This window comes from Trichoderma virens (genome assembly GCF_000170995.1).
Source record: "Trichoderma virens Gv29-8 chromosome Unknown TRIVIscaffold_5, whole genome shotgun sequence".
In the NCBI taxonomy this organism is placed as follows: Eukaryota; Fungi; Ascomycota; class Sordariomycetes; order Hypocreales; family Hypocreaceae; genus Trichoderma; species Trichoderma virens.
In genome coordinates, this window is record NW_014013744.1 from 1,357,647 (window position 1) to 1,383,660 (window position 26,014).

The 26,014-nt window shown below is 51.3% G+C and overlaps 9 protein-coding genes across 9 annotated transcripts; 4 read left to right on the top strand and 5 right to left on the bottom strand.

The window, feature by feature from the left end:
• Positions 1-1,924: 1,924 nt before the first annotated feature.
• Positions 1,925-4,659, bottom strand: TRIVIDRAFT_113125 (uncharacterized protein; the record flags this gene model as incomplete). The annotated part of the gene is made up of 5 exons (XM_014102385.1): positions 1,925-2,515; positions 2,570-2,836; positions 2,908-3,973; positions 4,129-4,145; positions 4,405-4,659. Coding segments are annotated over 5 exons (2,196 nt in total), but the record flags the coding sequence as incomplete, so codon positions are not given.
• An 859-nt stretch (positions 4,660-5,518) lies between these two features.
• On the bottom strand, positions 5,519-6,877 carry TRIVIDRAFT_79823 (uncharacterized protein; the record flags this gene model as incomplete). The annotated part of the gene is made up of 2 exons (XM_014102386.1): positions 5,519-5,859; positions 5,923-6,877. 2 exons carry the CDS (start codon positions 6,875-6,877, stop codon positions 5,519-5,521), a joined length of 1,296 nt encoding a protein of 431 aa, XP_013957861.1.
• A 548-nt stretch (positions 6,878-7,425) lies between these two features.
• Positions 7,426-9,220, bottom strand: TRIVIDRAFT_179067 (uncharacterized protein; the record flags this gene model as incomplete). The annotated part of the gene is made up of 2 exons (XM_014102387.1): positions 7,426-9,099; positions 9,160-9,220. The coding sequence occupies 2 exons, from the start codon at positions 9,218-9,220 to the stop codon at positions 7,523-7,525; spliced, it is 1,638 nt and encodes a 545-aa protein (XP_013957862.1).
• A 260-nt stretch (positions 9,221-9,480) lies between these two features.
• TRIVIDRAFT_111099 (uncharacterized protein) lies at positions 9,481-10,781 on the top strand (the record flags this gene model as incomplete). Its single annotated transcript, XM_014102388.1, has 5 exons — positions 9,481-9,670; positions 9,723-9,849; positions 9,910-10,029; positions 10,080-10,304; positions 10,375-10,781. 5 exons carry the CDS (start codon positions 9,608-9,610, stop codon positions 10,743-10,745), a joined length of 906 nt encoding a protein of 301 aa, XP_013957863.1.
• A 361-nt stretch (positions 10,782-11,142) lies between these two features.
• TRIVIDRAFT_36842 (uncharacterized protein) lies at positions 11,143-12,113 on the bottom strand (the record flags this gene model as incomplete). Its single annotated transcript, XM_014102389.1, has 3 exons — positions 11,143-11,228; positions 11,286-11,997; positions 12,063-12,113. 3 exons carry the CDS (start codon positions 12,111-12,113, stop codon positions 11,143-11,145), a joined length of 849 nt encoding a protein of 282 aa, XP_013957864.1.
• Positions 12,114-14,174: 2,061 nt separating this feature from the next.
• On the top strand, positions 14,175-15,809 carry TRIVIDRAFT_2603 (uncharacterized protein; the record flags this gene model as incomplete). The annotated part of the gene is made up of 1 exon (XM_014101934.2): positions 14,175-15,809. A coding segment is annotated over one exon (1,635 nt), but the record flags the coding sequence as incomplete, so codon positions are not given.
• Positions 15,810-17,401: 1,592 nt separating this feature from the next.
• Positions 17,402-20,469, top strand: TRIVIDRAFT_212602 (uncharacterized protein; the record flags this gene model as incomplete). Its single annotated transcript, XM_014102390.1, has 3 exons — positions 17,402-17,645; positions 18,250-20,129; positions 20,207-20,469. The coding sequence occupies 3 exons, from the start codon at positions 17,402-17,404 to the stop codon at positions 20,249-20,251; spliced, it is 2,169 nt and encodes a 722-aa protein (XP_013957865.1).
• A 520-nt stretch (positions 20,470-20,989) lies between these two features.
• Positions 20,990-22,800, top strand: TRIVIDRAFT_230272 (uncharacterized protein; the record flags this gene model as incomplete). The annotated part of the gene is made up of 1 exon (XM_014102391.1): positions 20,990-22,800. The coding sequence occupies one exon, from the start codon at positions 20,990-20,992 to the stop codon at positions 22,712-22,714; it is 1,725 nt and encodes a 574-aa protein (XP_013957866.1).
• Positions 22,801-22,972: 172 nt separating this feature from the next.
• TRIVIDRAFT_63921 (uncharacterized protein) lies at positions 22,973-24,952 on the bottom strand (the record flags this gene model as incomplete). Its single annotated transcript, XM_014102392.1, has 2 exons — positions 22,973-23,155; positions 23,273-24,952. The coding sequence occupies 2 exons, from the start codon at positions 24,950-24,952 to the stop codon at positions 22,973-22,975; spliced, it is 1,863 nt and encodes a 620-aa protein (XP_013957867.1).
• Positions 24,953-26,014: the final 1,062 nt, after the last annotated feature.

A 26,014-nucleotide genomic window follows, 5' to 3' on the forward strand; every position in this document is an offset into this window, starting at 1 on the left:
AATTCGTCAGTTCAATACAGTTTTGAAACGATTCAGTGTAGTGGTCAAGCATTAACAGCAAATGTTGCGGTATAAATACCCAGCATGATGATCGAGTTGAGCTCCCCATGTTAGTCCAGATAACCCAATTCTGATAAAACCCGTGATAGACTAGTCAGTTATCTCGTAACAAACACTTCTAAAATCAACCATTTGCAGTGAATAGAGGGAATTACTCTTTAGAGCAATGCTGGGTACAGCCATCAAAGGTCGACCCCTGTCAATCAAAGGGCTTGTAAGAGAGCTCTACCGCTACAATGCTGACAAGATGCTGTTATGAGTTCGTAGTACTTGCAGATATTTTCCCAAGTGAAATCTGGCCATTGAGACAAACGAGAAGCCGCCCGTGCTACACAAATCCAGGGTCTCTGGGCATCATCCATCTATGGCCCCTTGTAACGTGCTGCAAGTGACAGCAGTTAGTGGAGGGTCCCCCGAAGCCAGAGCTTCAATTGGAGCTATTCTTGGAGAACCAATAATAAGACCAATCCTTCTCCGGGTGGTCCGTTGTTGGTCTGGATAGGCAATGCTAGATCAGATGATGGCGTGTTGCATTGCAGACTCGTTGCATCACCCGCTCCGCCTCTGTGGCATCTGTTGGCAACAAATCACTGGCCATTAGAATCCCCAGGTCCCTCTTCTAAGCAGAGGCGTCCGATGACGGCTGCAAAGCTGGGCAACGTTCAGCCAAACTTTGTCGCCGGGGCCAGTAGCAGCGGCGCCGCAGCGGGTTGATTTTCAGATAGCGGAGGGAGCGGATCCCGCCCATCAACCATCTTAGCAAATACTTTCCCGCGGGAAAGTAAATTCGATAGCTTGGACGAGGTTGAAGAAAATCCTTTCCGGGCAAGATGATTACTACAAGTGCAGATAAGCGAGCGCAAAGGCCTTCGCGAATAGATGCTGCACAGTCATTTATCGCCCAACTGGGACTGATAGCAGTGGCGGCTTATTCTCTCGCTCTCAAATGTTATCTTTCCCCCTTTCTTTTCGCAGGATAAGCAGCGGGCAATGATCAGTTGTTGGCAATGGCTCAAGAAACATAACCTTGCCATCCCGGGCAAAGCCGTTGATCCCAGAATGCCATGTTGATCCGCTGGCCGCCACTTCCGGCATCGGTGATGGTTTTTAACCGCTGTCGCATAATCAACAGCCATGCCAACTGTCAACGTGTCAAATCGTCTTGGTGCTGTTGAGAAATTGGGGAAAAGCCTCCCCTTGAACCCTGTCGCCGCGGGAAACCCAGGGAAACGCATGAATCGAACAGTCTGGGCCCGACCCTCCAAAACGACGCACCCTAGTGGTCGAATCTGCTGAGAATTTCCGCTTTAAGCAATCCATGCTCAGGGGTGCATTTTCTGACTCCCCAGATTCGCTGGCGTTGCCCGACGATGTGTGCGGGCAATTCGCCGCGGGCTTCTTGGACATTTTGAAAGAGCCACCTCGACGTGACTGACCGCCTAAGTTATGCCACATACTAAGGTATGGAGCCTAGTAAGGGTACCTAGATAACACAATCATTAATACCAAGGCACAGAGCTCCAATATCTCGCAAGTTGCAAAGGCATCTCATGTAGTAAACCAACATCACATATTCTTCCCTCATGGAGTATTTAACATGGGGTCGTTCAACGTGTGCTCATGACACAAACTATGGCACGTCTAAAGCTGTCATAATAAAGGGGGAATATATCATTACAAAAAGAAGGAGCAGCGACATGGCCCCAAAGCAATCGACGCTGTACAAAAGAATCTAACCCCCCCTCCCCCTTTAAAACATCTCGCGCATATGGGGGAAAACCGTCCCATCTGCCGACGCAAAAATGGCACTCTGCGAATCTGGAGAAGACAAAGCGCCGTGAGGAGGTACGTGGTGCTCTTCTCCGTTGCCCCCAAACTGTACCCCGTTTAGGCCGACGTAGCCCTCAAATATGCGTGACATCTCGCTCTGTATCTTTTGACCATTATTATTGTTCGCCATGGATTCAGAATTCTGTCTAGGAGGCATTGGAGGATGCTGAAACATGGGCTGGCCAGTGGGCATGGTATCCATGTGACCTCTTGCAAGACCAATCATGCCCAGTGCTGCGCTCGAATGGGGGTCTTCATCTGGATTCAGGCCAAATCGAGGTGCCACATCCTTGAGCGACTTGATGGTTCGCCATAGGCGCTGAGACACCCAGCTCTTGACAGATAGGTCTTTGACTAAATCGAGGGCCATGTAAAACTCTTCTCGACACACTGCACTAAACCGCACGGGTGCGTGTACCGATGCAAGAAAGACTACGGATATCGCTGCTGCAAGAAACTGGTGGTAAAAGACCTGCGTTCTTCTGTAGAGGTTGGTAGTGCTGTTGAGATGGTGGAGATACTGGATCGTGTCCTTGGCTAAATCGACAACACGCTGCGCATGTAGTGGATGTGACATGATGCTAGTAGCACTATGCAGGACGGGGGTGTATAGCCATGTGCGTATCTAAGAGGCTATTAGTTTGGCTTGGGCTGGCTTGGCACTTGCACCACAACTTACTTGATTGAAGCGTAAATATGTCCATATCCTCAACCGCTGCAGATTATATGATGGCGTTGATGTCATCTGGGTCTCCTTGTCCCAACTGCGCACTCTAATCTCCTCTGGCACACTCTCGTACCACCGTAGGATCTCCTGGTCAAGCCGTTCAATTTCTTCCTGGCCTAGTTCTCGTGCAAGGACGGGCCCAAAATGGGACACTTGGCGCCAGACTTTGGCGCCTATTCGGGAATATGTTATCATGGCAACGAGGTAGGGGTATTCGTCCTGAGTCGAGGTCAGCCCGGTCAGCTCCATTTTACTCTTCCTTTTGTTTTCTTAGCAGCTGTCAAACTCACAGGCATGGGCAAGGTTGGGTCAATCTCATCGTCTTGGATAGCATACGGCAGACCCGTTCCAAACGCCCACCGACGATCCAGAACGTAGGCAGACCAAAAGCTGTTGAGAGCATTCTTTCTCTCGGTCTCGTTTTGTATCATCATCAGCCCTCTCTTTTGGTGAATGCCGAGCTCTATACATAAGCGCACTACCTGTCCCATGACACGCCAGGCAAGCACCTCTTCATTGGACAAGAATCGATAGCCAGCAACAAGTGCCAAGAGGGGAAGGTCGGCGACTTCAAGACCATCCGACATGAGCTTTCGGTTGATGGTGTTCTCCATGCTCTCATACAACCGCACTGCTTTCTCACAGTGACCGTGTGCTTCTACAACAAGAGCACAGCACATGATGGCTTTTAACTGCAAAGTTTGAAGGTCATTCAAGGGCTCGGTTGGTCGCTGGTTTTTAATATATAGCGAGATGTTCTTGACATGAGTAACCACGGTTTGGATATTGAGAACAGGATACATGATGCCAATCTCGTCTTCATGCACTCGGCAGAGGCGCACCATCTCGTCTTTGTCAAACTCCAAGAGCGGATCTGGCAATTGGACTGATACCGAAGAGGATATATGGCTGTTTGGTGGCGGCTCAATGTCATCCCCTTCTTCGGTAGTCTTCCATCCCATGTTGCTGATTGTCTCTTTGGCCACATCGAGGGTGAATGCCATGCTCGTCGGGCCTTGGAATGGCGTCTGTCTTCCGGGATAATCCGGTCGGGGGCCAGATGCCGAGCTCTGTGATGGAGAAGGTGCAATGACTGAGTTGGTGTTAGGTATGATGCGGTCAGAAGACGGCGGTGCAAATCGCGATTCGCTCTGCATGTTACGCATGCTCTGGTTGAGCCAATTGACCTCCTCTTGGAGGCGACTCAGTTGCGCAGCAATCTTTTTGTATTCTTCCGAGTCTTTGAAGTTGTTGGAGCAGCAGTTGGGCGCATAGAGACACGCAAGGTTGAGGTTGCCACAGCGTTGGCACGGCGTTTCGCCATTGCACTTGATCTTGCGCCTCTTGCACTCGTTACTGTTTGGGCGTTCCCCAAGTGTCAGCGGAGTTCAGTATATTTCACTGCCATTGCGCCCTTTAATAGACAGCAGGCAAGGTGAGACGGATTTTATAGACGACTGTCTAGCCCCCATAGATGACTAGAGGCCAGAGAGTGCCGAGTGTGGGCTTACCAGGCAATGGAAATGTACTACACCACGACGTCAGCTGATGGGATTCAACCATATGGGCATAAGCAGTTCAATGATATTTCTATCTGCCGGCATGTGCAATGAAAGCAACAGCCAGTTTCTGCCTTGTACTTGCAACGCCTCGGCATCTTCTCTTTTCCCCTTGGCGCAGTGTGTGTGTTGGATGGAAATCCGTGCATCACATCATAACCGCACCACCTCACATCCAACCATCTCGCACGCTTTCATTAAAAAACATCGACAGTTGCACAAACTCACCCGATTCCTCTTGCTCCGCGTCTGCTTCGCGGCCCCCGCGTCCTCCACCGACTTCCTCTTGTTCGCATTGCCATCGCCAGGCGAAGCGTCGTCGTGCAGCGCGGAATTGTCTCCGTACATGGCGGAACCTGGGCTCATGTGCGGCCGTGGCTGCGGCGTCTCGTACGAGACACTGGCTGAGTCGCTCAAAGCGGCGACTGGCGCCGTCAGGTAGCGCAGGTCCGAGGCCTGCGTCTCAATCTGCTCCATGTCGCCCTTTTCTCTTCATGAGAGGGCCGCAAGGGCAAGGGGAAAAAAGACACGGCGAGCTTGCCGTCCGGACTTTGTGGCACGCTCCTGCACCAAGCATAAAGCCGCGCCCACGTGACCTCACCGCGCCCGGGGCTGGGGGAAGATGGGATCGATGCGTTGTACTTCTTGTTGCGCACTCAAGATAACGGCGACAAAGCTAAAGTACGGGCTGCAGCGTCGTTATGTCCGCCTCTAGGAAGCTGAGCCGCTACGGGCAATCAATCAATCAAGCAATCAATCAATCAATCAATCTTGGCGGGTGGTGGAGACGAACCCGGAGCCGAGGTCGATGCAACTGACAGGTACAGGTACAGGCCCTCGAACTCCTTGATCAGCCTCGACAGGCATGTACGAAGCAGAACGAGGCACACTCGCGGCAGAGCTGGGCGCCAAATAGCGACGCAAGGCAAAGCAAGGCAAAGCGCGGGCGTTCTCAAGCCATGTGGAATTCCCGGCTCCCCACGGCGCGCTTCTGGCACAATTGCTTCGTAATATTGGTTGTTGATTGGGTTGCAGCGTGGGGCCCGCGGAGCACGGAATTTGGTGATGAAGGACGGGGTTCTCCGTACGGGTAACGTTATCCAAATGACAAAGCCTTATTGCTGCAGTAGTAATTCCTTTCTGAGGTCGGCTGTCCATGAAATTCGCCAGCAACATGCACCATGCACCATGCCTGTCTACGCAGGTAACTGGCCGTGAGGCGACAACCAGAGAACAAGGGACTTGGGCAGATACCAGAGAGCTCTCGGCTTCTGTTTTGATTTCATCTAATGGATATTTTGGTTACATTTCTCATTATGCCGTTGTTTCCCCTTCCAATACCTTACGCCCCGTGAGCAGGCAGAATCTTGCCTTCACAGTCGCCAAACCCGATCCGTACTCCGTCCTTCTCGCAGTATCCTCGCATGTTCAGGCTGTCGCCATCTTGGATGAAGCGACGAACCCCGCCCTTTTCGAGCTGAACGTCGACCTTGCCACCCTCGGTCATTTCAAGCAAGCTGCCACGCTCCCGAGGCTCTGTACCGCTAATGGTTCCCGAACCCAACAAATCTCCGGCCCGGAGAGGGCATCCGCCAACGGTATGGTGCGTAATCATCTGCGGGAAGGACCAGAGCAGATTTCGGCCGCTCGTCTTGGTCAAATCGACATGGTCACCGTCCGCGGCTGTGATACGCATCACGTTAGTATTTGCCCGTAGATGACTGAGAGAGGGGAAAGGTCACTCACTTGTAAGGCCAACTTCAAGCTGGATGTCAAACACACTCTTCTTCTGCGTCTCCTTGAGATAATCCTGAACAGGAGTGTCATTCGCCAGTGGCTCGGTTCGGAAGGGCTCTAGCGCATCCGCAACAACAACCCAAGGGCTGATAGTTGAGCCAAAGTTCTTTCCGTTGAATGGTCCCAGGGGTACATATTCCCACGCCTGGATATCGCGGGCACTCCAGTCGTTGAGAAGGACAAATCCAAAAATGTACTCCTCGGCGTTGTTGATGTCGATTGACTCGCCCATCTCATTGGGCTTGCAGATGAAGCAACCAAGCTCCAGCTCAAAGTCTAGTCGACGGCAGGGAACAGTCGTCGGCTCTTTGGGGGTCGCCGCTGGGTTTGGCAGGATCTGACCACGGGGTCTGCGAATGGGAGTGCCAGAAACGACGATACTGGATGAGCGGCCGTGGTATCCCACAGGCAGGTGTGTGTAGTTTGGCTGCAGAGCGTTGTCCGGGCCTCTGAAAAGGACACCAACTTTGTAGGCGTGATGGTAGCCGGCGTAGAAGTCAGTGTAGTCTCCAATCTGCATCGGCAAGTGCATCTTGACTTTCTCGACCGGAATCAGGACCTTCTGCTTGAGCGACTCATTGTCCTTGAGAATCGCTGGCAGATCTGTTGATTGACTTAGAATGCGCTGGAGATCGGCTCTCACAGCACGGTGGACTGCGCGTCCACGCTCAGCAAAGGCATTGAGAGACGTCTGTCCGAAAACTCCCTCCAGGTCACGAAGCGAGGTCAGCTGCTGCTTCGCCTGCTCGTCGCCAGCGAGTGCTTTGAGGTCAATGACGAAATCGCCAATTCGAGACGCAGCGCGGGGCAGTGAGCTGCCCTCAGAGAAGATGCCAAAGGGCAAGTTGTGAATCGAGAAATCGCCATTCTTGTCCACCGGGACCCAAGAAGTTTGTGAAGTCATCTTTGATTCTAATCTCGAGAAGCTCTGCTACGTACTCTTCTTTTGCTTAAGGGAGAAGGAAATGAAGAAAAACAAGCAACACAAAAAAAAAGTGAAAATCAGCTTCAAGCTTTGAGCTCTGCGATTGCTTTAATCGGCATATGAAAGGTGGGATGCAACGGGGCACTTCCGCGTTTGTGGGGAAAAGCCGAGAAAACCCGCCCGCTCCCAGCAGCGTTCCGACGCGGATTCGGATTCGGAAATGATTGCATTCCAGAGCCTTTGAAGGAGGTTAAATCGATTCGTCTGCTTATTGTTTGTTGTTGGTAATGATTGAGTGAGTTGGAGGATGGATTTGCAAGCATGCACTTACAAATACGGTGCATCGGGGGGAACGTGGATGATTTCGGCGCTCCCACTGTTGTCTGTGCTGCTCGGTAGAGTTGGGCGTCTTGTCAGAGACCAGGAGGGGTGTTATCGCTGAAAGAATACATGTATGATGAAATCAAGCTCGCAAAGATAGAATATACAAAGTAAAATAGACATCACTGACAAGGAAACGATATTGTGAAAGAGGTTTTATTAACACAATGTATCATGTCCAAGTCGGCGGGTTTCTCTCCCAGCCATCTATCAATGCCAGTATATAAAAACAAGCTCCTCTCCTTATCTGAACAGCCGTAGTCCGTTGTTGTCCTCCTTATACAGAGCCTCCATCTCCTCATCCTCGCTCTCTTCCTCGTTAAGTTCCATCTTCTGGCCAAACAGAGTACCGAAGAAGCGATCAATCGCCTCCTGTTCCCAGCTTCTCCTGTCCTCAGACGCCATAAAATTCTGCAGCTTCTCGTGCACTGTGAACCTCATCTTTCGTCCTTTGCTTGCCTTTCGGTCCACCACCTTTCGGGACTTGGCCTCTTTGTTGGCAGTAAGCATGACGGAGGCTATCGCGCTGGATTGCTCTGCGGCTGACTCAACTGTGCGTTGATCCACAAGCTCCTTCAGAAGGAGTTGGTAAAAGTCGGCATCGTCGTAAATATCCTCACTCTCAGTGATCTTCTTGGAGGCCTGAACTGGCGCGCATGATCGAGGTACTCGTGTGCGCTTGACAAGTCGCTCATCAGGATTGGCGAGCTGGTCTTGCAGAGCACTAATGAGTGTCTTGGGCTTAGCACCAAGTCTGCTTGCTGGCGCGGCCACAGTCGCGCTCTGCACCTTGCGAGACCATTTATCTAGCCTGTCTTCTCGGAACTTGACGGCCCTTTGATCATCCTGCTGAATTTGCTGCCAGATTTGTTCGTTGGAAAAGTCGATTGCGATTCGCTTTCGTTTGCTGCCAGCGGCCGTGGGAGGAGCCAGGTTTTCTCGAAGATCGCTAATAGTGTTTAGCAATTTGATAGCAGCTTCCTCAGCAGCTTCGTAGGCCTCCGTCTCTGAGCTCGAGTCAGAATCCAGAGTTGGGAAGGTATTCGCGGCAACGAGTGCCTTTTGTAGTCGGATACGCATGTTGAGTAGCCCGTCATAGATTTTCCTCTGCTGCTGAATAGCCATTCCTTTCTGGACTTCGGTCTGGTTTGATGATGGAGTTGCTGGGGACGGTTTGGCGCTTTTCTTAACCGATTCTTCGTCTTCATCATCTTCGTCCTCATCTTCATCCTCATCATCTTCCTCTTCCTTATCGTCGTCCTCCTCTTCGTCATCTTCGTCTTCGTCGTCGTCGGAAGTTCCATTACCGTTCAACAAGGCGTCTAGACCATCGTCCATATCCTCGTCTTCATCCTCGTCCTCTTCTTCTTCTTCATCTTCAGAAGCAGACATAAAGTCCGCCGCAGAGGCTCGCTTGCTCTTGGGCTGCTTAGGCTTTGAGCTGCCCCGGAATACGAATGCATTCAGTCGCTCGTCGTCAGACTCTGCTAGAGCATTGTCGCTACTAATTTCCGAGTCGCTAGCCTCTGCAGTATCAGCAGCTAAGTCGGCCGTTTCCGGATCATCAAATCCGTCATCTTCGTCATCATCCTCATCTTCATCTTCATCTTCCTCTTCCTCGTCGTCGTCGTGGTCGTCCTCTTCTAAAGCCTGGCGCGAAACTCGAGATCCTCTGTATTGGCGTCCCAGAGAAATCCCCTCCTTCTCTCGAAGCTTACTGCGGCCAACTGTCACGTAGTGCTCAGTGCCGGCGCGCTCATCCTCACTCAAGCCACTTCCATTGTCATTGTCGCTGTTCCCATTGGCTTCAGGATCGTAATCTAGGGTCATTCATTAGTATAGAGCGGAAGGGTGAAAAAGTAAATGGCAGTTCACTATACCTTTGGCCAATTCCTCGTCCGGGTCTTGGAAATCCTTTGCGCGTCCTTTTGCTTTGGCCATTTTGGACGTGATCTGGCTGGCTTGAAAATGAATGGTTGGCACCCCACGCTGGGAATTTTTCTGCCATCAATGGGCGTCTTGCAAGTTCTAAACTTTTAGGCGGTGGGTGGCGGCAGAATATTAGCCTGCATCTGTCTTGGTAGCCAGAACTTGCCAGACCCGAAAAAGCACCAGCGTTAGTGATGAGTGGGTCGCTTGTTTCGACGGAGTAGAGCTTCACTCTTGGACGGATTAAAGTCTTCCCTCTAGGATTGAGGAGAATAAACATTGGCCATTAACAGAACTTGGCACCGATTCAATGGCTTTCCTCAACTAGTATTGTCTACAGCTTCCACTTTGTGTTTCTTCAAGACATTCTTAGGTTGCAGTACTGTATATCTTTTGGCAATGCGCTCTTCGTCCTCGCTGCTCTTTCGAGCTGTAAGAGCCCTTCAACATGAAAACCCCCTGGTCAGTTACATTCATTTGTAATAGAGAAAGACGCCGTATTGACGTATGCCAGGGCCTTCCTCGATCAGGCACTCCGCCAAGCTGGCCGAAACGGCCTCAGAGACGGAAGATTGCCGGAGTAGACAAAGTCATCGCGGTGTCTTCTGCTAAGGGTGGTGTTGGCAAGAGCACTATTGCCGGTACGTAGTCAAGTTGCAACAGAACGTTTTAGATATACGACAGGCTCATAAGTGAGATAGCAAATTTATCACTAGCCTTTGCCAGACTAGGGTTCCGTGCTGGAATACTAGACACAGACATTTTCGGCCCATCTATTCCTACCTTGTTCGATCTATCTGGGGAGCCCAGGCTATCCAGCAGTAGGGAAGCTCTCATTTCATAAATATCCTCTTGACTAACACATTCCAAGACAACCAACTAATACCCTTGACAAATTACGGTGTCAAGACAATGTCGATGGGTTATCTCGTGGGCGAGAGCGCCCCCGTTGTGTGGAGAGGGCCAATGGTAATGAAGGCGATTCAGCAGCTTCTTCACGAGGTAGACTGGGGTGGTTTAGATATCCTTGTTTTGGATCTGCCTCCCGGAACAGGAGACACGCAGTTGACTATTACTCAGCAAATCATTTTGGATGGTAGGCAGCTTTTTTTTTTTTATCACAATGAGCGCTGTTGCTTTGTCGTCTCAGATTCTGATCAGCATAGGGTCCATCATCATCACTACACCACATACTTTGGCAACAAAAGATGCAGTCAAGGGCATCAACATGTTTAAAACAGTTGGCGTCAATATCCTAGGCATGGTGCAAAACATGTCTCTGTTTAATTGCCCACACTGCCATCAGGATACCCACGTATTTGGGTCAAACAAGAGGGTAGAGAAGCTGTGTCAAGAGCATGGAATTGACTTTCTAAGAGATATCCCTCTTCACCCCAACATTGGCGATGATGGGGAAAGGGGGAAACCGACTGTCGTTTCTGAACCATCCAGCGAACGAGCATCAGCCTTCCTTGATATAGCTAGAGCTATTTGCCCAAAGATTGACCTGAAGGAAGTCGGGAGCCATAGTCACTAACTTTTTTTTTCTCAACACGGTATCAATCTAGACGGCATATTCGGGGATTTCAACATCGTTTGATGAAATGTGGTCGTTGAACCTGCCATCGTAACTTAGCAATCCATTCCCGATCCCAAGGGGGGTCTATTCTTGGATGAAACATCTGGTGATTTGCCAAAGTTTCCAAATCGCAACCAATACTCCCATAACCTAATGCTTCTCGTAACCCGCGATATCAATGTTCTGGTGTAAAAAAAGTCAAATGCTCAACGGTTAGCCTCTGCCACAATATATTGCAAGGCAAATTACCGCGGTATCAACAATAATTTCCCAACTCCATAACGCCTCTCAGAGCTCTTTGGTCTCTTTCTCATTGGCCCAAAACCCCCTGCACTGGCTCATCTAGGCAAGATATTTAATCGAGCTCTTCGTTAACCTGGTAGACATGACGACTACGGGTAGGGTCCTTTCTCATTGCTTTGCCAGAGCCAGTGAATCCAACTGGTGGGGAACAATTAGTAAAATTGCATTTATAGATGTCAAAGTTCAAAAACTTACCTCTCCCATGGATTCCCTCGGGTGTGCGAAACATGGAGTCCTTCTTGTTAGATTTGCCAAACTTTGATTTGGCATTGAAGTCTTGCCATTTTGACTTGCCAGCTTCTAATTCTTTGTTGGCCTTGATCTTCTTTGGCTTGGGCGCTTTGACAGCATCCTTTTCTGCTTCTGGTTCCTTCTGCGCCTCTGGGTACATTGTGGCGCCGGCCGAGCTGACAACGCCGGGAGCCGGCGTTGTAGCCACTGGGGTAGCAGATGCCGATGGGGGGCCATCAGCCTTTCGCTTGTTGGAAATCGGGCGGATATCTCTTGACCTGAGAGTGTCTGTAGTATCGTAGGTCTTGAACTTGACGATATAGATGGGGTCGGTGGACGATCCAGTGATGGACGTGATACGCGCCGGATAGAAAGCCTTGTCGCCCGAGATCCACTTTGCCAGGACGGTATCATTTACTTGATAGTTCGCAGGGGCTTCTTCCTTTTCCTCGACCGGCGGTGCGGCCTTCTTGAAGGCAGGATGGTTCTCTTTTGACCACTTGGCCGGCTCAGGAGGTGGCGCGGCTGGTTTTACGTCGGGTTTGGGAGCCTGCTTCGATTTCAACTCGGCGATATTTTCGTCGAGAAGATCAATAAAGTCTTTCAGCTCGCCATGGAGAGCCTTGAGCTCAACATTCTCGGGATCATCGCGGATCTGGCCAAGAACAAGATCCAGCTAAAATCGGGTTAGCAGCGGGCCTTGGAAACTATCAACAGGGCGACAAGAGTCTTGGTTCATACTTGTTCCTGGTAGGTCTGTCGCTCTGCTTGAATCTCTGCGATTGAAGACATTGTTGAGTACGTTGCTTGGCCGATGCACTGGGTTTGTAGCTGGATAAGAGGAAGTTGGCGGAGAGTGTCGCGACACCTTGTAGAGGTTCAAAAAGTTGACTAAAGCTCAAACTGCGGCGTGATAACCATTCTACCTGTAACAGATTTGTGGGGCCAGCACCTTATCAGAGATGATGACGGATTGAATGGATCACGTGATGCTTCATGATCGCGGCGATTGGGCTTGGAGGATCTAGATCTACGATTCTCGGCACTTTGCAATGCTTTTCCGGGCATATTGATGCCAAAACAGTCTCAATTCATCGGATCGATGGTCTTGGCACGGTATCACAGCACTCAATACTACGGCGCAGACTGGCCTTGCTGTGATCCAGGAGCAATGAACTTTGTAGCTTACACTTCCACCACTCCGGGATCGGTGCTGCAGTGAAGTATACGCGTATTGATACGATTTCATCTCGATAGGCCCTTTGTTCTACAGTACCATCACCAAACACACAAGCAGCGGCGTCTCTTACGCAAACAGGAAAGAGGAACATGGCAATGGAACGTCTCGGACAACTCAACGTCATAGCTACGTGGTGAACAAGGGTTATGCGGGGAGAATAACTGATGTGTCTATGGCCTCGGAACCAGGTTGGAGCATCTCGAGGATATTGGGCAACGACGCACACAGCTTGGGCAATTCTAGGCAGCAGCAGCTTCGTATTCGGTCAAGAATCCCTCATCCTGGACAGGGCTTCCAATGACCGTGGGCGTTTCAAGGAAAAGTATAATCGGACGTCTGTGTCAACACGTATGTGCTCGTTTGCAGGTGTCCAAATGCTGCTGAAATCCACCCTCGCCAGCCTCGTTCATTTCGTACGAGTACGTCCAGAGCGATGTGCAAGAGGGCCTTCACCGGTGCGCCACGCTCGAAGCAATCGACCATTCAACGGAGCCGGATTCGCCATTCCTAGGGGAGCGAGATTAGATAGTCGTACGCTGCACGACCTGATGCGGCCCAAGCGCTGCGTGGAACGCCAAGGAAGCACAGAGGAATCCAGGATGGCAGTATGACGCAAGTTATGCCGATTGAATAAGGTGGTTAATTAGAGCTAAGACATTGTCTCTTTGGCGGACATTCCAGCCTCCGGACCCAGAAAAAAAAAAGAGACAGATAGGTAGGTAGCTGGGAACGGCGAGAAAGGAGAGCTCCAAGGTTTATGACAAGTTCCCGTAGCAGTACCTACTGTAGTAGGTAGCCTAGCAGAGCGTTGCTTGCATTAGTTGCCCGTACAAGTACACTCGCCCGAGTCACGGCAATTGGCATCGTATTTGAAGCCGATGCTTCTGACGGGCCACAAGCAAACACAAAGCAAGCGGCCACCGACTCAAGAGCCTCAACCACTGCGCAGCCTCGGCCACCCTCCATCTCTTTGTCTTTGTCCTCGCTCAAAAACCCGGTCCAGCGGTCTGTCTCGGGAACGGCGACTATTCCTTTATTAGGGCATGACAATTGCACTTTGTCCAACCCTCCTCCACCTGCCGCGAGCAGCAAACGCATCGCACTTTTTTTTCTCCATCTCCTTCTCCTTCTCTCCTTCTCCTTCTAATACCCAGCCCAGTCACCGTCTTTCCATCTCTCTCTTCCATCCTCCATCTCGCATCCCTTTTGTTCTGCATCCTTAATTCGTGCCAATTCGTGTTACTTGCAGCCCGACCATCCGCCGCCACAGTACGAGTTGGTTGCTGTCACAGTCAATTGACCCCCCCTGGACCGTCCGGAAAGCCGCCTGTCGCATCGCGTCGCTTTGAGCCGACATCAACCACCCTTTATAGCCATTCACACGTGTCTCACCCTCCACCAGGATCCCGTCCGGCCCAGGGCTCTTGCAAAGGCCATCCAAAGCATCGTTTCGATACGCCGCAGCGCTGCGCATTGCGGGCAATCGATACGAGACGAGGCTCGTCTGCGGCAGCCTCACGACAGCCAGCAAATCCGGCCCAGCACGGCCCAGGCAAAGCAAAGGCAAAACCGCAAGCATGGCTTCCGAGAGTGACCAAGACAGCGCATCTGCATCTGCAGCTGCATCTGCCGGCCAATCAAAGCGCCCTCCCCTCAACCATCACGCCAGCGACCACAGCGACGCCAACACAGTCGCCTCTTCGGGACATGCGCCTCGCCCCAAGCACCAGAAGCAGCACCACGTCGGCCGCCTGCACGGACGAGTACCGTCTACCGGCAAGGGCCTGCACAAGCACAATCACAGCTCGTCCAGAGTCAATCTGAGGAAGCAGGGCTCGCCCACCGACCTCGAGAGCCAATTCGCCCAGCGCCCGGTACCGCACCGCCGCGCCACCAGTGAGGTCAAATTGCCTCAGCAGGACTCAGCGGCCACCATCCCCAAGAGCCTCTCGCAGGGCAACCTGAAGCGCAACCGGTCGCACGTCGAGATCAGCAAGCGCACCAAGTCTGCTGACAAGCTGAAACGCAGCTCCAGCGGAACGGGCATCCACAAGCCCACCAAGTCGCAGGTCCATTTCGATCTCGGCTCAGAGGACCCGGAAGACGAATGGGTAGACGCCAGCGGCTCTAATTCTCCCTACCTGTCGCGAAAGGGCTCGCTCAACAGCAGCACGCATTCTTCCTATCCTCCAGGCAGTAGTGCGGCAAATTCTCGTCCGCAGACGCCAAGCGCGTTGGCCGCGCCGCCCGAAGCATCGTCACCTCCTCGCAAGGAGGCAGAACGAAAGGACTTTCCCACGACGCGACTGCTGCAGAGAAGCTCATCCCACGGCGCTCCGCCCCAAATGTCCACCGACATGGCCAAGGCCACTCCCATTCACCTGTCGCCCGATTCGACCAGCCACGAGCCCTCCCCGCCGACTGGGAGCCAGGACGATGGCCTTGTTTCGCGCTTCGTCGAAGTCCCCAGCTCGGGTCTCACCAGCGAGGGCTCATTCTACAATCCCATGCGTGGAGGAGGCTCTCATCGATCCGAGGACCTACCGCTCCGAGCACATTCAATGGCCAACCTATCGAGATCACACGAGTATCCTAATGATAGCGCTCTTACAAAAGAGAGCGAAAACAGCGCCCTAGTACCCAAACCCGCTAGAAGAACAGCTGCACCCCCGGCAAATACCTCGCGCACGCAGCAGAAACTTAACCTTCAGCGAGCTAGCTCGTCACTTGAGCCTGGACAGGCAGTCCCTGGCGTTGGCGGGGTCGTAGGAGCCGGGCCTTTAATTGGCATTGGAGATCCAGGACACGACGGAGGCAACAGCCGGGATCCCCGCGTTGGCAAACTCCTAGAGCGAACAGGCATGGAATACCTGGTTGTCCGGCGTCACCAGAACCCCGTTGTGCGATCGTTGAATCGTCTGAGCCAACTGCCAGGATTGGACAAGAACAAGAGAATCCCTCGCTCCAACACTGGCTCTACCACAGCCAGCAAAAGATCAGCAGACCTCACAGCTCGCCACACTCGAAATATAAGCATGCCAGAGGGGCGTCAAGCACTCCCTGTCAAGCGAACAGGGTCAATAAAAGTCAACGGCGCGGGTTCTAGCTACGAAGGAGATGATATGAACCGACTGAGTGAAAGACTAAGCGGCTCCAGTCTCGTCGGGGGTGAGGAGGAGGACGGTATGGCCGCGCTCCTTCGGAACCTGTGGGAGAAACCAATGGATCTCAGCGCCAGCACAGATTGAACCAAAGGCGACACCAGTCAAGGACACTCCGAGCGTGTCAAGAAGTATATATGACAAACACGGCATTTTGATGTGATGAGAGTTTGGACGCCAAACAAACTGGTCTCGTGATACGAGACTCTTTGATGGCGATGATGACTTTTTTTTTTTTTTTTGGATTTCTGTCTTTCATTCTTCTCTTTACCCGATTTACTCGGAAACAACACTTTCGGCTACGTGCTGGGCGTTTGTAGGAAATAATGTAGAAACACCAGCTGGTTCAGGGAAATATCCTTTGTTTTCGTGTGGGCATGTTTATAGGTGCCACGGATTCATTTTGTAAAGCGTGGTTAAAGCAATTTGGGGAAACACGATTCCTCTTAGCGAAGGAGGGTCTGGGGATACATCAATATACACATATTTTAATTGGCGATTATATTCTTGTATGATGTTCAACATGACAATGCTGCCCGTGTTCTCCAAGCGTTTGGTCTCCTAGGCGGCTAGGTGCATCTTTTGCGTTTGCACCATTGTAATTGCATTGTACATGATGCTCGATACAAAGTCGTATGCACATCAACCTATTGAGATCTATTTATCATACAGTAACGCCTGTTCCATCCGTGATAATATACAAATACAAGCAAGGTCATTAAGTTATGAGATGGGAATTGCCAGCCACTTGCATAAAAACAATGCAGAAAGAAGCATTAATTAACCTCAGGACTTGACGGCGTTGTGGCGAAAAAAGGGCTGCGGGTTCTGCTCTCGCTGATCACCGCCAATAGCCTTCCACCACACGTCTGTGCTCCATCGGATGATTCGCTCGGCGCTTCCTAGAGGCGTGGCCGCAGGTCGGACATCCAGGTAGAAGACGGGCTCACCGGTCGGCTCCGGCTCTCCAGAGTAGTAGTCGATGACGTATCGGATCTCCTTCTTTTCGCCGTTGACATTCCGGGAGACGTACCAGTCATGGCGATCGAAGGGAAGGTCAGTTCTGGCCACTGTTAGCATTTCATTCTCCTTTTTTCATTATATGAATGGCAAGAGTCGTTATCTTACCCAAACTTGGAAGGGTAAATCCAACCCAGGACCTGCAGCATCGTGGCCTTGGGTGTGAGGTCCTTGGGTCGTCCCTGGAACCGGATGAGGGTTGGGCTGACATCTACTCCATCCCAGTTGCGATCCAGCTCCTCTGGCGTATGCGCTTCTCCTCGCTTGCAGACCTGGTATCCTCTGTACAAGCCACGCGCAAAGCGCTCCTCCCAGCCAATAATCTCTTGCCATGCGCCTTCGTTCAGGAAGTTGTGGACAGAAACCATGGATTCCACAGCCGTGATGTCGGTATCGGTGTAGCCTTTGCGCAACAAGGCATTGTACATTTGCTGGGGAGACGGATACTCCCACGTGCCGTCGCCGGATCCCTTGGGAATGGTAGATTCTTCGCGGTCCGTCGGCAACGCCATCGATTGCTTAGGCGCAGGCTTTTGTGACAGGTCTGGGAACATGTAGTTCAAAGGGTTGAGTTGGGAGAGGATCGACTTGGATTCTTCTTGGTCGCGGGAGCCGTGAGGCACCGGACAGGCAGATGGCGGCAAGGGTGATGATGAGCCATGAGGGACTGGGCAGCCGGACGACGACGACGGTGTCTCGGCGGCTTTGGCTTTGTGCGGGTTGAAGGCATCGGCGGCCTTTTGGTGCATCGGGCATCCGGGCTGCTGCTTGTGAGTTTCTACCGCCTCCCAGGTCTGATTCTCTCGGGTCGATCATACCGGAGGCTCCTTATTCAATGGCACGGCCGGGTGTCCCTGAGGAATCCCGGCCGGAGGGGCAGGCTCGGCCCAGAACCAGCCCATTGTGAGATGCAGAGATTATACAAGTAATGGACTATTTGCAAAGAGGACTAAATGCGAGTCGTAGGTAGCAGACAGCTGGTGAATGCGGAGGCAATCGAATGTGAGGAGGGTATAGAGGGGGACATCAATCTAAGGCGAGAAATTTCCAACCAACATCTTATCGCATCATTCTTACGGCCAAGCCTGAACTTTTTTTTTTTTTTCCTCTCTAGCACATGTTTAGCCGGGCAATCGCCGTGACAACTCCACTACGTCACCGATTGCTTCCGGCACGGCAAGGATTCCCGCAGAGAGCCTGTGATTCTTACGCGGGTCGTATTAACTCGGGTGATGCTCTATTTTTCTCTCTTTTCCCCCTTTAAGCCCCGGAATCTCTTCATGAGGCTTCGATTATGACTACGGCCCGTACCGGCCTGGAATTGAGCGCGCGTGATTGTCCGCCGATATGAAGACCGGCCTTGTCTTGGGCCGGCTGTGTGGGCGCACTTTATTTCGACCGTATTTGCTGCGCCAGGCAGGACTCAGGAGGATTGATGGGCTGCATAACTGGATTCACACTGCAAGGCAGACGGGATGGAAAGAAAGCAGACCGAGAAGCAAAATAGCATTACGTGCTTCAGCTGGTGCAGCTGCATTAGGCACGGGAGCTTTCATTCAGCTGGCTCAGACAGATAATGGGGGAAGCGAGCAGACAGGCGAGCTTCGCATGTTGGAAGCATCCCGAGATGAGATTCGGAAAACCATCGACGGCAACGATCGAGGGGTATCCAGGATTGTACAGGAGATCCTTCTATTCTGGGACGTGTATATCTGGGAGCCAATCTGCACCGGAACAAGGTTCTTACACCTCGTGGTTATCTTCGTGCCCGTCATCCTTTCGGTCCCCGCCATCTGGTTTGGGCGACGGCATCCTGACAAAGATGGTGAGAGAAGCGGCACCCTGTGGTGGTATGGATTCCTTGTGAAATCCATGGAGTTGGCTGGGCCTGCATTTATCAAGCTCGGTCAGTGGGCAGCGTCGAGAACGGACATCTTCCCCACGGCCATGTGCGATACAATGTCCAAGCTGCACTCGAATGCGCCAGCCCATTCTATGCGTGTCACTCGGAGAACAGTCGAGGAAGCGTTCAATGGTCGGAATTTCGAAGATATCTTTGACGAGTTCCACGAAACACCTCTTGGAGTTGGCGCAATCGCCCAAGTCTACAAGGCAAAGCTCAAACCCGATCTTGCAGCACCGCAAGATCTCGGGGCCGTGCCTAAGGAACCACGGCCTCTTTCTCAAAATGTGAAAGATCGCGTGAGAACGGTCTTGAAGAGCTCACCCAATCAGGTCCCATCAACGTACGTCGCAGTCAAGGTATTGCACCCCAACGTGGATCGCATCGTGCGAAGGGATTTGAAGATCATGGGCTTTTTCGCCACATTGCTCAATACCATCCCGACGATCGAGTGGCTGTCTCTGCCGGATGAGGTTTCGCAGTTCGGGGAGATGATGAAACTCCAGCTGGACCTGCGAATCGAGGCCGCCAACTTGGAAACGTTCAGAAAGAACTTTAGGGGTCGAACGACGGCATCATTCCCTTTTCCCTATTCCGAATTCACCACCCGCAACGTCCTTATTGAAGAGTTTGCTCAGGGAATACCCCTAGCAGACTTTATGGAAAACGGAGGGGGTGTCTTCCAGCATGACATTGCTGACGAGGGACTGGACGCGTTTCTCCGGATGCTGCTTCTAGACAACTTTGTTCATGCCGACTTGCACCCAGGCAATATCATGGTTCGTTTTTATCAATCCGCACAGCCAAATCTTCGGCTGCGTCGGTCTCGTGAGACACCGCCTACCTCGGATGATGACGACCACCTCGATGTCACAGAACAAGTTCTAGAACGGTTACGCCCGTACCGACGCCGCAAGGACAAATCAGCGTGGGAGGCCGAGCTGGCCAAAATTGATGCGGAGGGGTATCGTCCGCAGCTCATCTTCATAGACACAGGTCTAGTGACGGAACTGAACGCAGTCAATCGCGATAATTTCCTGGCCTTATTCCGAGCTGTCGCCGAGTTTGACGGCTACAAGGCCGGTCATCTTATGTGCGAGCGCTGTCGACAGCCTGAGGCCGTCATAGACAAGGAAGTCTTTGCTCTCAAAATGCAGCATCTCGTCCTCAGTGTGAAAAGCCGCACACTAGCCCTCGGCAACGTCAAAATCGGCGACATCCTGCAGGAAGTCCTCTCCATGGTGCGCAACCATCACGTCCGCTTGGAGGGCGACTTTGTCAACGTCGTCATCAGTATTCTCCTCTTGGAGGGCATTGGACGCAGCCTCAATCCCAATGTCGACCTTCTGAGCAGCTCGCTGCCGATTCTGAGACAGCTCAGTGCCCAAAGTGGTGCGGCGATGGCGAAGCACGGCGACTTCTCGATGATTATGCTGTGGATGGGCCTGGAGACGAGAAAGTTTTTGCAGGCTAGCGTTGACGATGTGAGTTTTATTACACTCTGTCTCTCTACATCCTGTCGATGGGGAGTATTCCTTCGTGCTAACAAATGTCTATTTAGGTTGAACGATGTGTCAAATACGATCTTCTATCACCCAATGTATAAATAACGAAACGTGCACGCTATAGAGTAGAGGGCAGAGGATTTCTTTAGCGATCCACAGAGCGGCAGCGACAGCTCATTGTAAATTCTGTATAACACTATTGAAAGGCATCTTAGATGAAGTTGTGGAATGGGGTTTCTGGCAACATGAAGCTTCTATAGAATTTAGGCGATTCCAGCCATTTAATTTTGATGGCAATAAATATTGAACCTCTCCAGATACTGGAAGCTTCTTCTTAACCCGGGTGTTTATGTTCCAATAGCATGATCAACAGCTCAAAATCATGCATCTTACTGACTTCATTCGCTCGTCACACGGTTACACCATTGCCAAACGTGGAGGCTGCTGCCTATTTAATGAACATCGCAAAGAGCAGACTTCCAGCCCCGTTTGATTCTTCAATTAACCCATCGTATCAGAAACAGCTGCATGTTTCTTCAATTAATTTTCAAGGCATTGATTGCATCACGCCAGCTTCAGGGTAGATCTTACACGCAAGGCTCTTTGAAAGAAGCTATTCAGCTGTCAACGGCACGGAACAACCACGGCCGCTACTCCGTGCCTTTGGCTGAAAGACCCGCTAAAATTTCCAAAAGCTCCTTGTCGACTTTGCACGCCTCCAGGAGATTTTTTTGACGGGCGCTTAATTGCGTTGAAACATTGTGAATTTTTACCGGTACGCGCTTGGATAAAATTGCAAAAGCGGTGCATAAACTAGATTCATCTTCCTGCGGTTTCCAATGGGCGACGCCAGCGACTTCGTCCGCCTTCACATCACGCCGCTTGATGCCGAGCTGATCAACGTCGTGATTCCTGCCTCAGTGCGGCCGAGTGCTCGCAATATTTCCTACCATACGCTTGAGACATTTCCGGAAAGGCGATACGGATTTGTTGAACTGCCTGAAGCGGATGCGGAGAAGTTGAGAAAGAAGCTCAACGGGACAACGCTCAAGGGCTGCAAGATGCGCATTGAAAAGGCCCGTCCGGAGACGCGGGTGGAGCCGACTGGAGAGGAAGACGAGGTTCCTGAAAAGAAGAGAAAGTCCTCTAAAGAGGGCAAGGAGAGCTCCAAGAAGCGGAAGCGAGAGCCAGACGTCTTGGAGGGCGTGGCACTGCATGACCGCCAAGTAAAGCGAGGATGGACCGAGACGCCGACGACAAACAAGAGGAGAACTAGGAAGGATAAGGAGAACAAGGATAAGGAAAAAGAAAAAGAGAAGAAGAAGCGACCCAAGTCTAAATACACAGAAGGAGAGGAGTGTCTTCTGAAGACGAAGCTGCCGCTAAATACGATGAAGAACTTGGCTCCCGAAGAGCTGGAGCTGAAAAAGAGGAGCAAGAAGAAGGGCAGCTCACGACAGGTTGTCATTCACGAATTTGAAAAGACTACGAAATTCCCAGGCTTTCTCAAAACTGCTGCGGCGACCGATCGGAAAACAGCGACTGAATATGTCGAGGGAAAAGGATGGGTCGATGAGGAGGGCAATATCGTGGAAGAAGTAAAGGAGAAGGAGAAGGAGAAGGCAAAACTCCCACAGCGCCCGAAGAAGGCACCCCAGCCTAGGAAAGTGTCTGAGGAGCCGGAAGATGAAGATAGCACCAGCAGCAGTGGCACTTCATCAGACGGCACATCGTCTGAAGAGGAGTCTGAAGAAGAATCTGAGGCAGAGTCTGAAGAGAAAGTTGAGGCGGAAGTTGAAAAAGAGGCAGCGGAAGTGCCCGTTCAAGCCGCAACCAAGCCTGAGGATGAAGAGGAGAAAGAAGACGACAGTGATTCTTCAAGCGACGATACAAGCGACAGTGGCACGTCAAGCGAAGAAGAGGAAGACGAGTCCCCAAAGGCAGCAGAACAAACAACGCCGATAACCTCCAAGCCAAATGCTTCCAAATCCACTCCCGCAAGCGCCAAATCCCTAGCAATCAAGATCCCGCCTCCCGAGACACCCTCAAACGGAAACGTGCATCCTCTAGAGGCTCTATACAAGCGGCCGAAATCTGACAGCGAGAACCCCACGTCTGTTCCCAAGGAAGAGCCGTTCAGCTTCTTCGGTGGAGGCGAAGACGAAGAAGATGAATCTGAAGCTACACCCGCCAACGTTGTGCCCATGACGCCCTTTACGCGCCAGGACTACGAATGGCGCAACGTCCGCAGTGCCGCTCCCACGCCAGATACGGCTCATCCATCGCGCATGTCACGCTTTTGGGGTGCCTCGCCGGAGAAAGATGTGGAGATGGAGGACGATGTAGCAAATGCGTTGCGGGAGGAGGAGCAGGAGATGGAGGAGGGAGAGGATGAGGATGACGGAGGCCCCGGGCAAGGGAAACAGTCTGCCACGACTGATTTCCAGAAGTGGTTCTGGGAGAATAGGCGAGATTTGAATCGGTCGTGGATGACGCGCAGGAAGACGGCGGCCAAGGAGAAGAGGCACAGGGAGAATAAGGCACGGGCATCAAAGGCACTATAAGCGCAGTTTTCTTTTTTCAATCCTAGGGCATTGCATGAACATAGTAATATTGTCATTACGGAGCGAAATATAATATGGTAGTCTGTATCCAAGTGTGTGGGTCATTATTATGATAACTGGAGACTTCGCTACGCATCCAGACTATGCTACCAATATCTCCCAAGTTCTGAGAGGGAATTTGTTTCATAAATGATTATTATTATAACGTAGAATATGTTACATAGGGGACAGGCTGCTTCTTGGCCAGGTGTGTACAATTTAGTCATTCACCACACGATTGTCCATGTCATCCTCGCACACATGAGGCCTATTATCCTCCGAGCACGTATCACGGTGACGTCTTCTGTCCACTACCGTACTGCCTCCAACAAGTACATCTTGTATCCCCGTTCCATCTTTCAATGCAGTAGAATTGCGTTCCGTGAATGACCCGTTTCCAAACTAGGGAGTTCTCACATGCATGTGAACATGAGCCGGCGAGTTATGATGCGCCAGAGCCCCTGAGTCTATTGCCTGCTTTGAACCGGGACTTTCAGGTGCTTCTCTATTTCTGCTAACAAAAATTTTTCCGAGGATATTAGGAAGGAAGTGGTCTTGTGTAGGTGAAGCCTTGGAGTTGTACGTTGATGTACTTCGACGTCGATGCGCCGCCGAACCGATTTGAGTCCCAAAGCTCTTGACATTTGTCAGAGAAGACTGTGACACTGTTGTGCGCCTAGTGTTTGGAGCTTCATCTGTGAAGTAGCCTGAGGTATTAGGTGATTGGAAGCTATCACCAGGCCAGCACATTGGGACCGGTGTCTCAGTAAAAGACGCCTGGTGGTTGTGATAAACACGGTTAGTGTGATCATCTACTCCTCGATAGGATAGATCGGTCGATGTATCTTCCAGGCTAGTCAGAGGCTTGATCCATTCTCGGGTACAATGCCGCGAAAGAAGTTTCGGAAACGAGGTGATGGTTGACGCAACGCTTGAAGAACCAATGGAGGCCTGTGATGTTTCCAGTTCTTGGTCTTGTTTGTCGTCATGACAGGATGAAGTTCGACGAGTTTGAGACATGCTCTCAGAGTTCTCGTCTGAGGGACTATTGGTGGACTCTGGGGACAAGGATGGCCTCCCCAAATAGCCACCAAGTTTCGCCCAAGTGATTGAGGTAGCGCTTTGTGGCGAAACTAATGTTGTCAATGTTGGCGATTCTTTGTGCAACTTTTCTCTAGCGTCATTGATTTTGCGGTTGGAGTCTGCGGTGGTGAATGGGGTCTGGGGTATGCTCAGAGTAATTTCTGGATCCGCGACTACAGACCGCCGCAGCTCGATATGTTGATTGTCGTTCCCCAGTGCAAACTGAGCCGGCAGTTTGCTTGGAGTTGAAGTGTTTTCTTCATCTGTCTTAGGCGAGTCACTGCCTTGTAAGGATCTTTTAAATTCCATTAGTGTAGCTTCGATGATATTCTCGAATTCTCTGTTCTCTTGAGACGATGATTTGTCATTTTCTCTAGAGCCCGCTGCCGTGCAAGGGCAGTTTTGTTTTAGTCCAGCTGCGTTTAACTGATGAATAATCCTCTCCGTGATGAGAGGAATGTCCTGGCGGTCCAAGATGATGGTCGACTCATTGTGTAGTCGCGTTTTGGTATCTGCCTCCGAGTCACATCTTTCGAATCGATTATCCCTTTTACCGGGTTCGGCTTCTGTGCCATCGTTCGATTTCTTCATGGAAGACGTTGATATGGTAGACCAACCATTTTGGCATTTGGGGGTCCAGGATACAGACTGACCTCCAGCAACCCCAGTCACGTCGTCCCGGATCGCCGTTTCAACCAGGTATCCTGTGTGATTCAGTCGGATATCAACAACATGTGTCGGAACTCTCTCAACCTCATATTCATGTGTATCGGAATTGCTCTTTTCCTTGGTTAAATACCAAGCCAAACCGGGGACTCTGGGGTTGATGATGTAGTACGACGTTGGCCCTTCTTCTGATCGACGGCCTTGGAGGGTTGTATATGGCTTCTCTGCGATGGCCACATCAAAGTCGACGATTGGAGAAGCAATTTGACTCATAGCTCTGCGGCGGGAGAATTTGGACGTTGGACTAGAAGGTAAGGAGTGACCAGTCTCTTCAAAAGCCATCGCTCGCTTTTCACAAGAGTCATTACAAGCCAACAGGGAGATTTCAGTAATGCGGGGATAGCTGGCAGGTTTAGAGCCAGCATCTGAATAAGAATTATGTCCTTCCATGGCGGACGATAGACCGGCCCCTAACCCGCCGACCTCTGGCTGTAAGGGGATCGAGGAGGAGTGCAACATGGCTCCCGCAACGCCGGCCAAAATATTCAACTCGCAGGGCTGATTTTTCACAGGGGTTTTATCCCGCCTGGGAGGCTCAAACATAGCCTCGCTTTCGCATGCGTCCTAATTGCGATCGTGAGATTGCACGGAGCCGGGGTAGTCGAGATAGGCTGCCATTGGAGAGGAGCTCAGCTCGTGACGCTCCGTCACGGCGGGATCAGCAAGTGATTGGCGTATGACGTCTTCCATCGCGGGCGCCGTCTTCGGTAGGCGATGCTTGTCAGAACTACAAGAACTACAAGTTCGGGTGAGCCGAATTGTGGGTGTCAAGGAATGATTCGGCCCAGCGAATAAGCGTGGTGGGGTGCTGTCTTGGCTGTGTATTATTGAGGCTCTATGTTTGCAGATCGCGCAATTGTTTGATCGCTACCAAATCTGTAAGGGGCAGAGGGGGAGGAGGCGCGCAATGGTATGTACAAACAAGGAGATGAAAAAAGGGAATTAATCCGCAATAACAACGAAAGGAATTAAGACATGATGAGGAATTAGGTAAATGCCGTAGTTGTGTAGGAAATTGAAGATGACGATGATGATGGTCTCTACTCTGGAGGCCCACATGATGGATATGGAGTGGTGGTCGCGCCATGGAGATCGAGGAAAGAGCTTGATGAGCAGTTGCCCGCTGACCTCCAGAGGCAGTTGCTAGTGAGGCTCTTGCCGCCGATCCATTACCGGAGCTTTTAGTCCTGAAACATCGATGATGGTTTGGATCATTGCATTTAAGTCATCAGATAACAGCTGCTGCATTAGCCTGGCTGATACTGGCGATGACTTCATGCTGCACTCATGACTTGACATGAATGTGTGGGCAAGCAGCAACACCCAGCGATGATATCAATCTGAGGACAAATTATATCATTTTCAGGGGAAAACAGAGACCGAGTGGGAGAAACAGGAAAATATCTGTGAATGTTTCTGCCTACCCGAGACAGGTGTCAGAACAAATCCTTG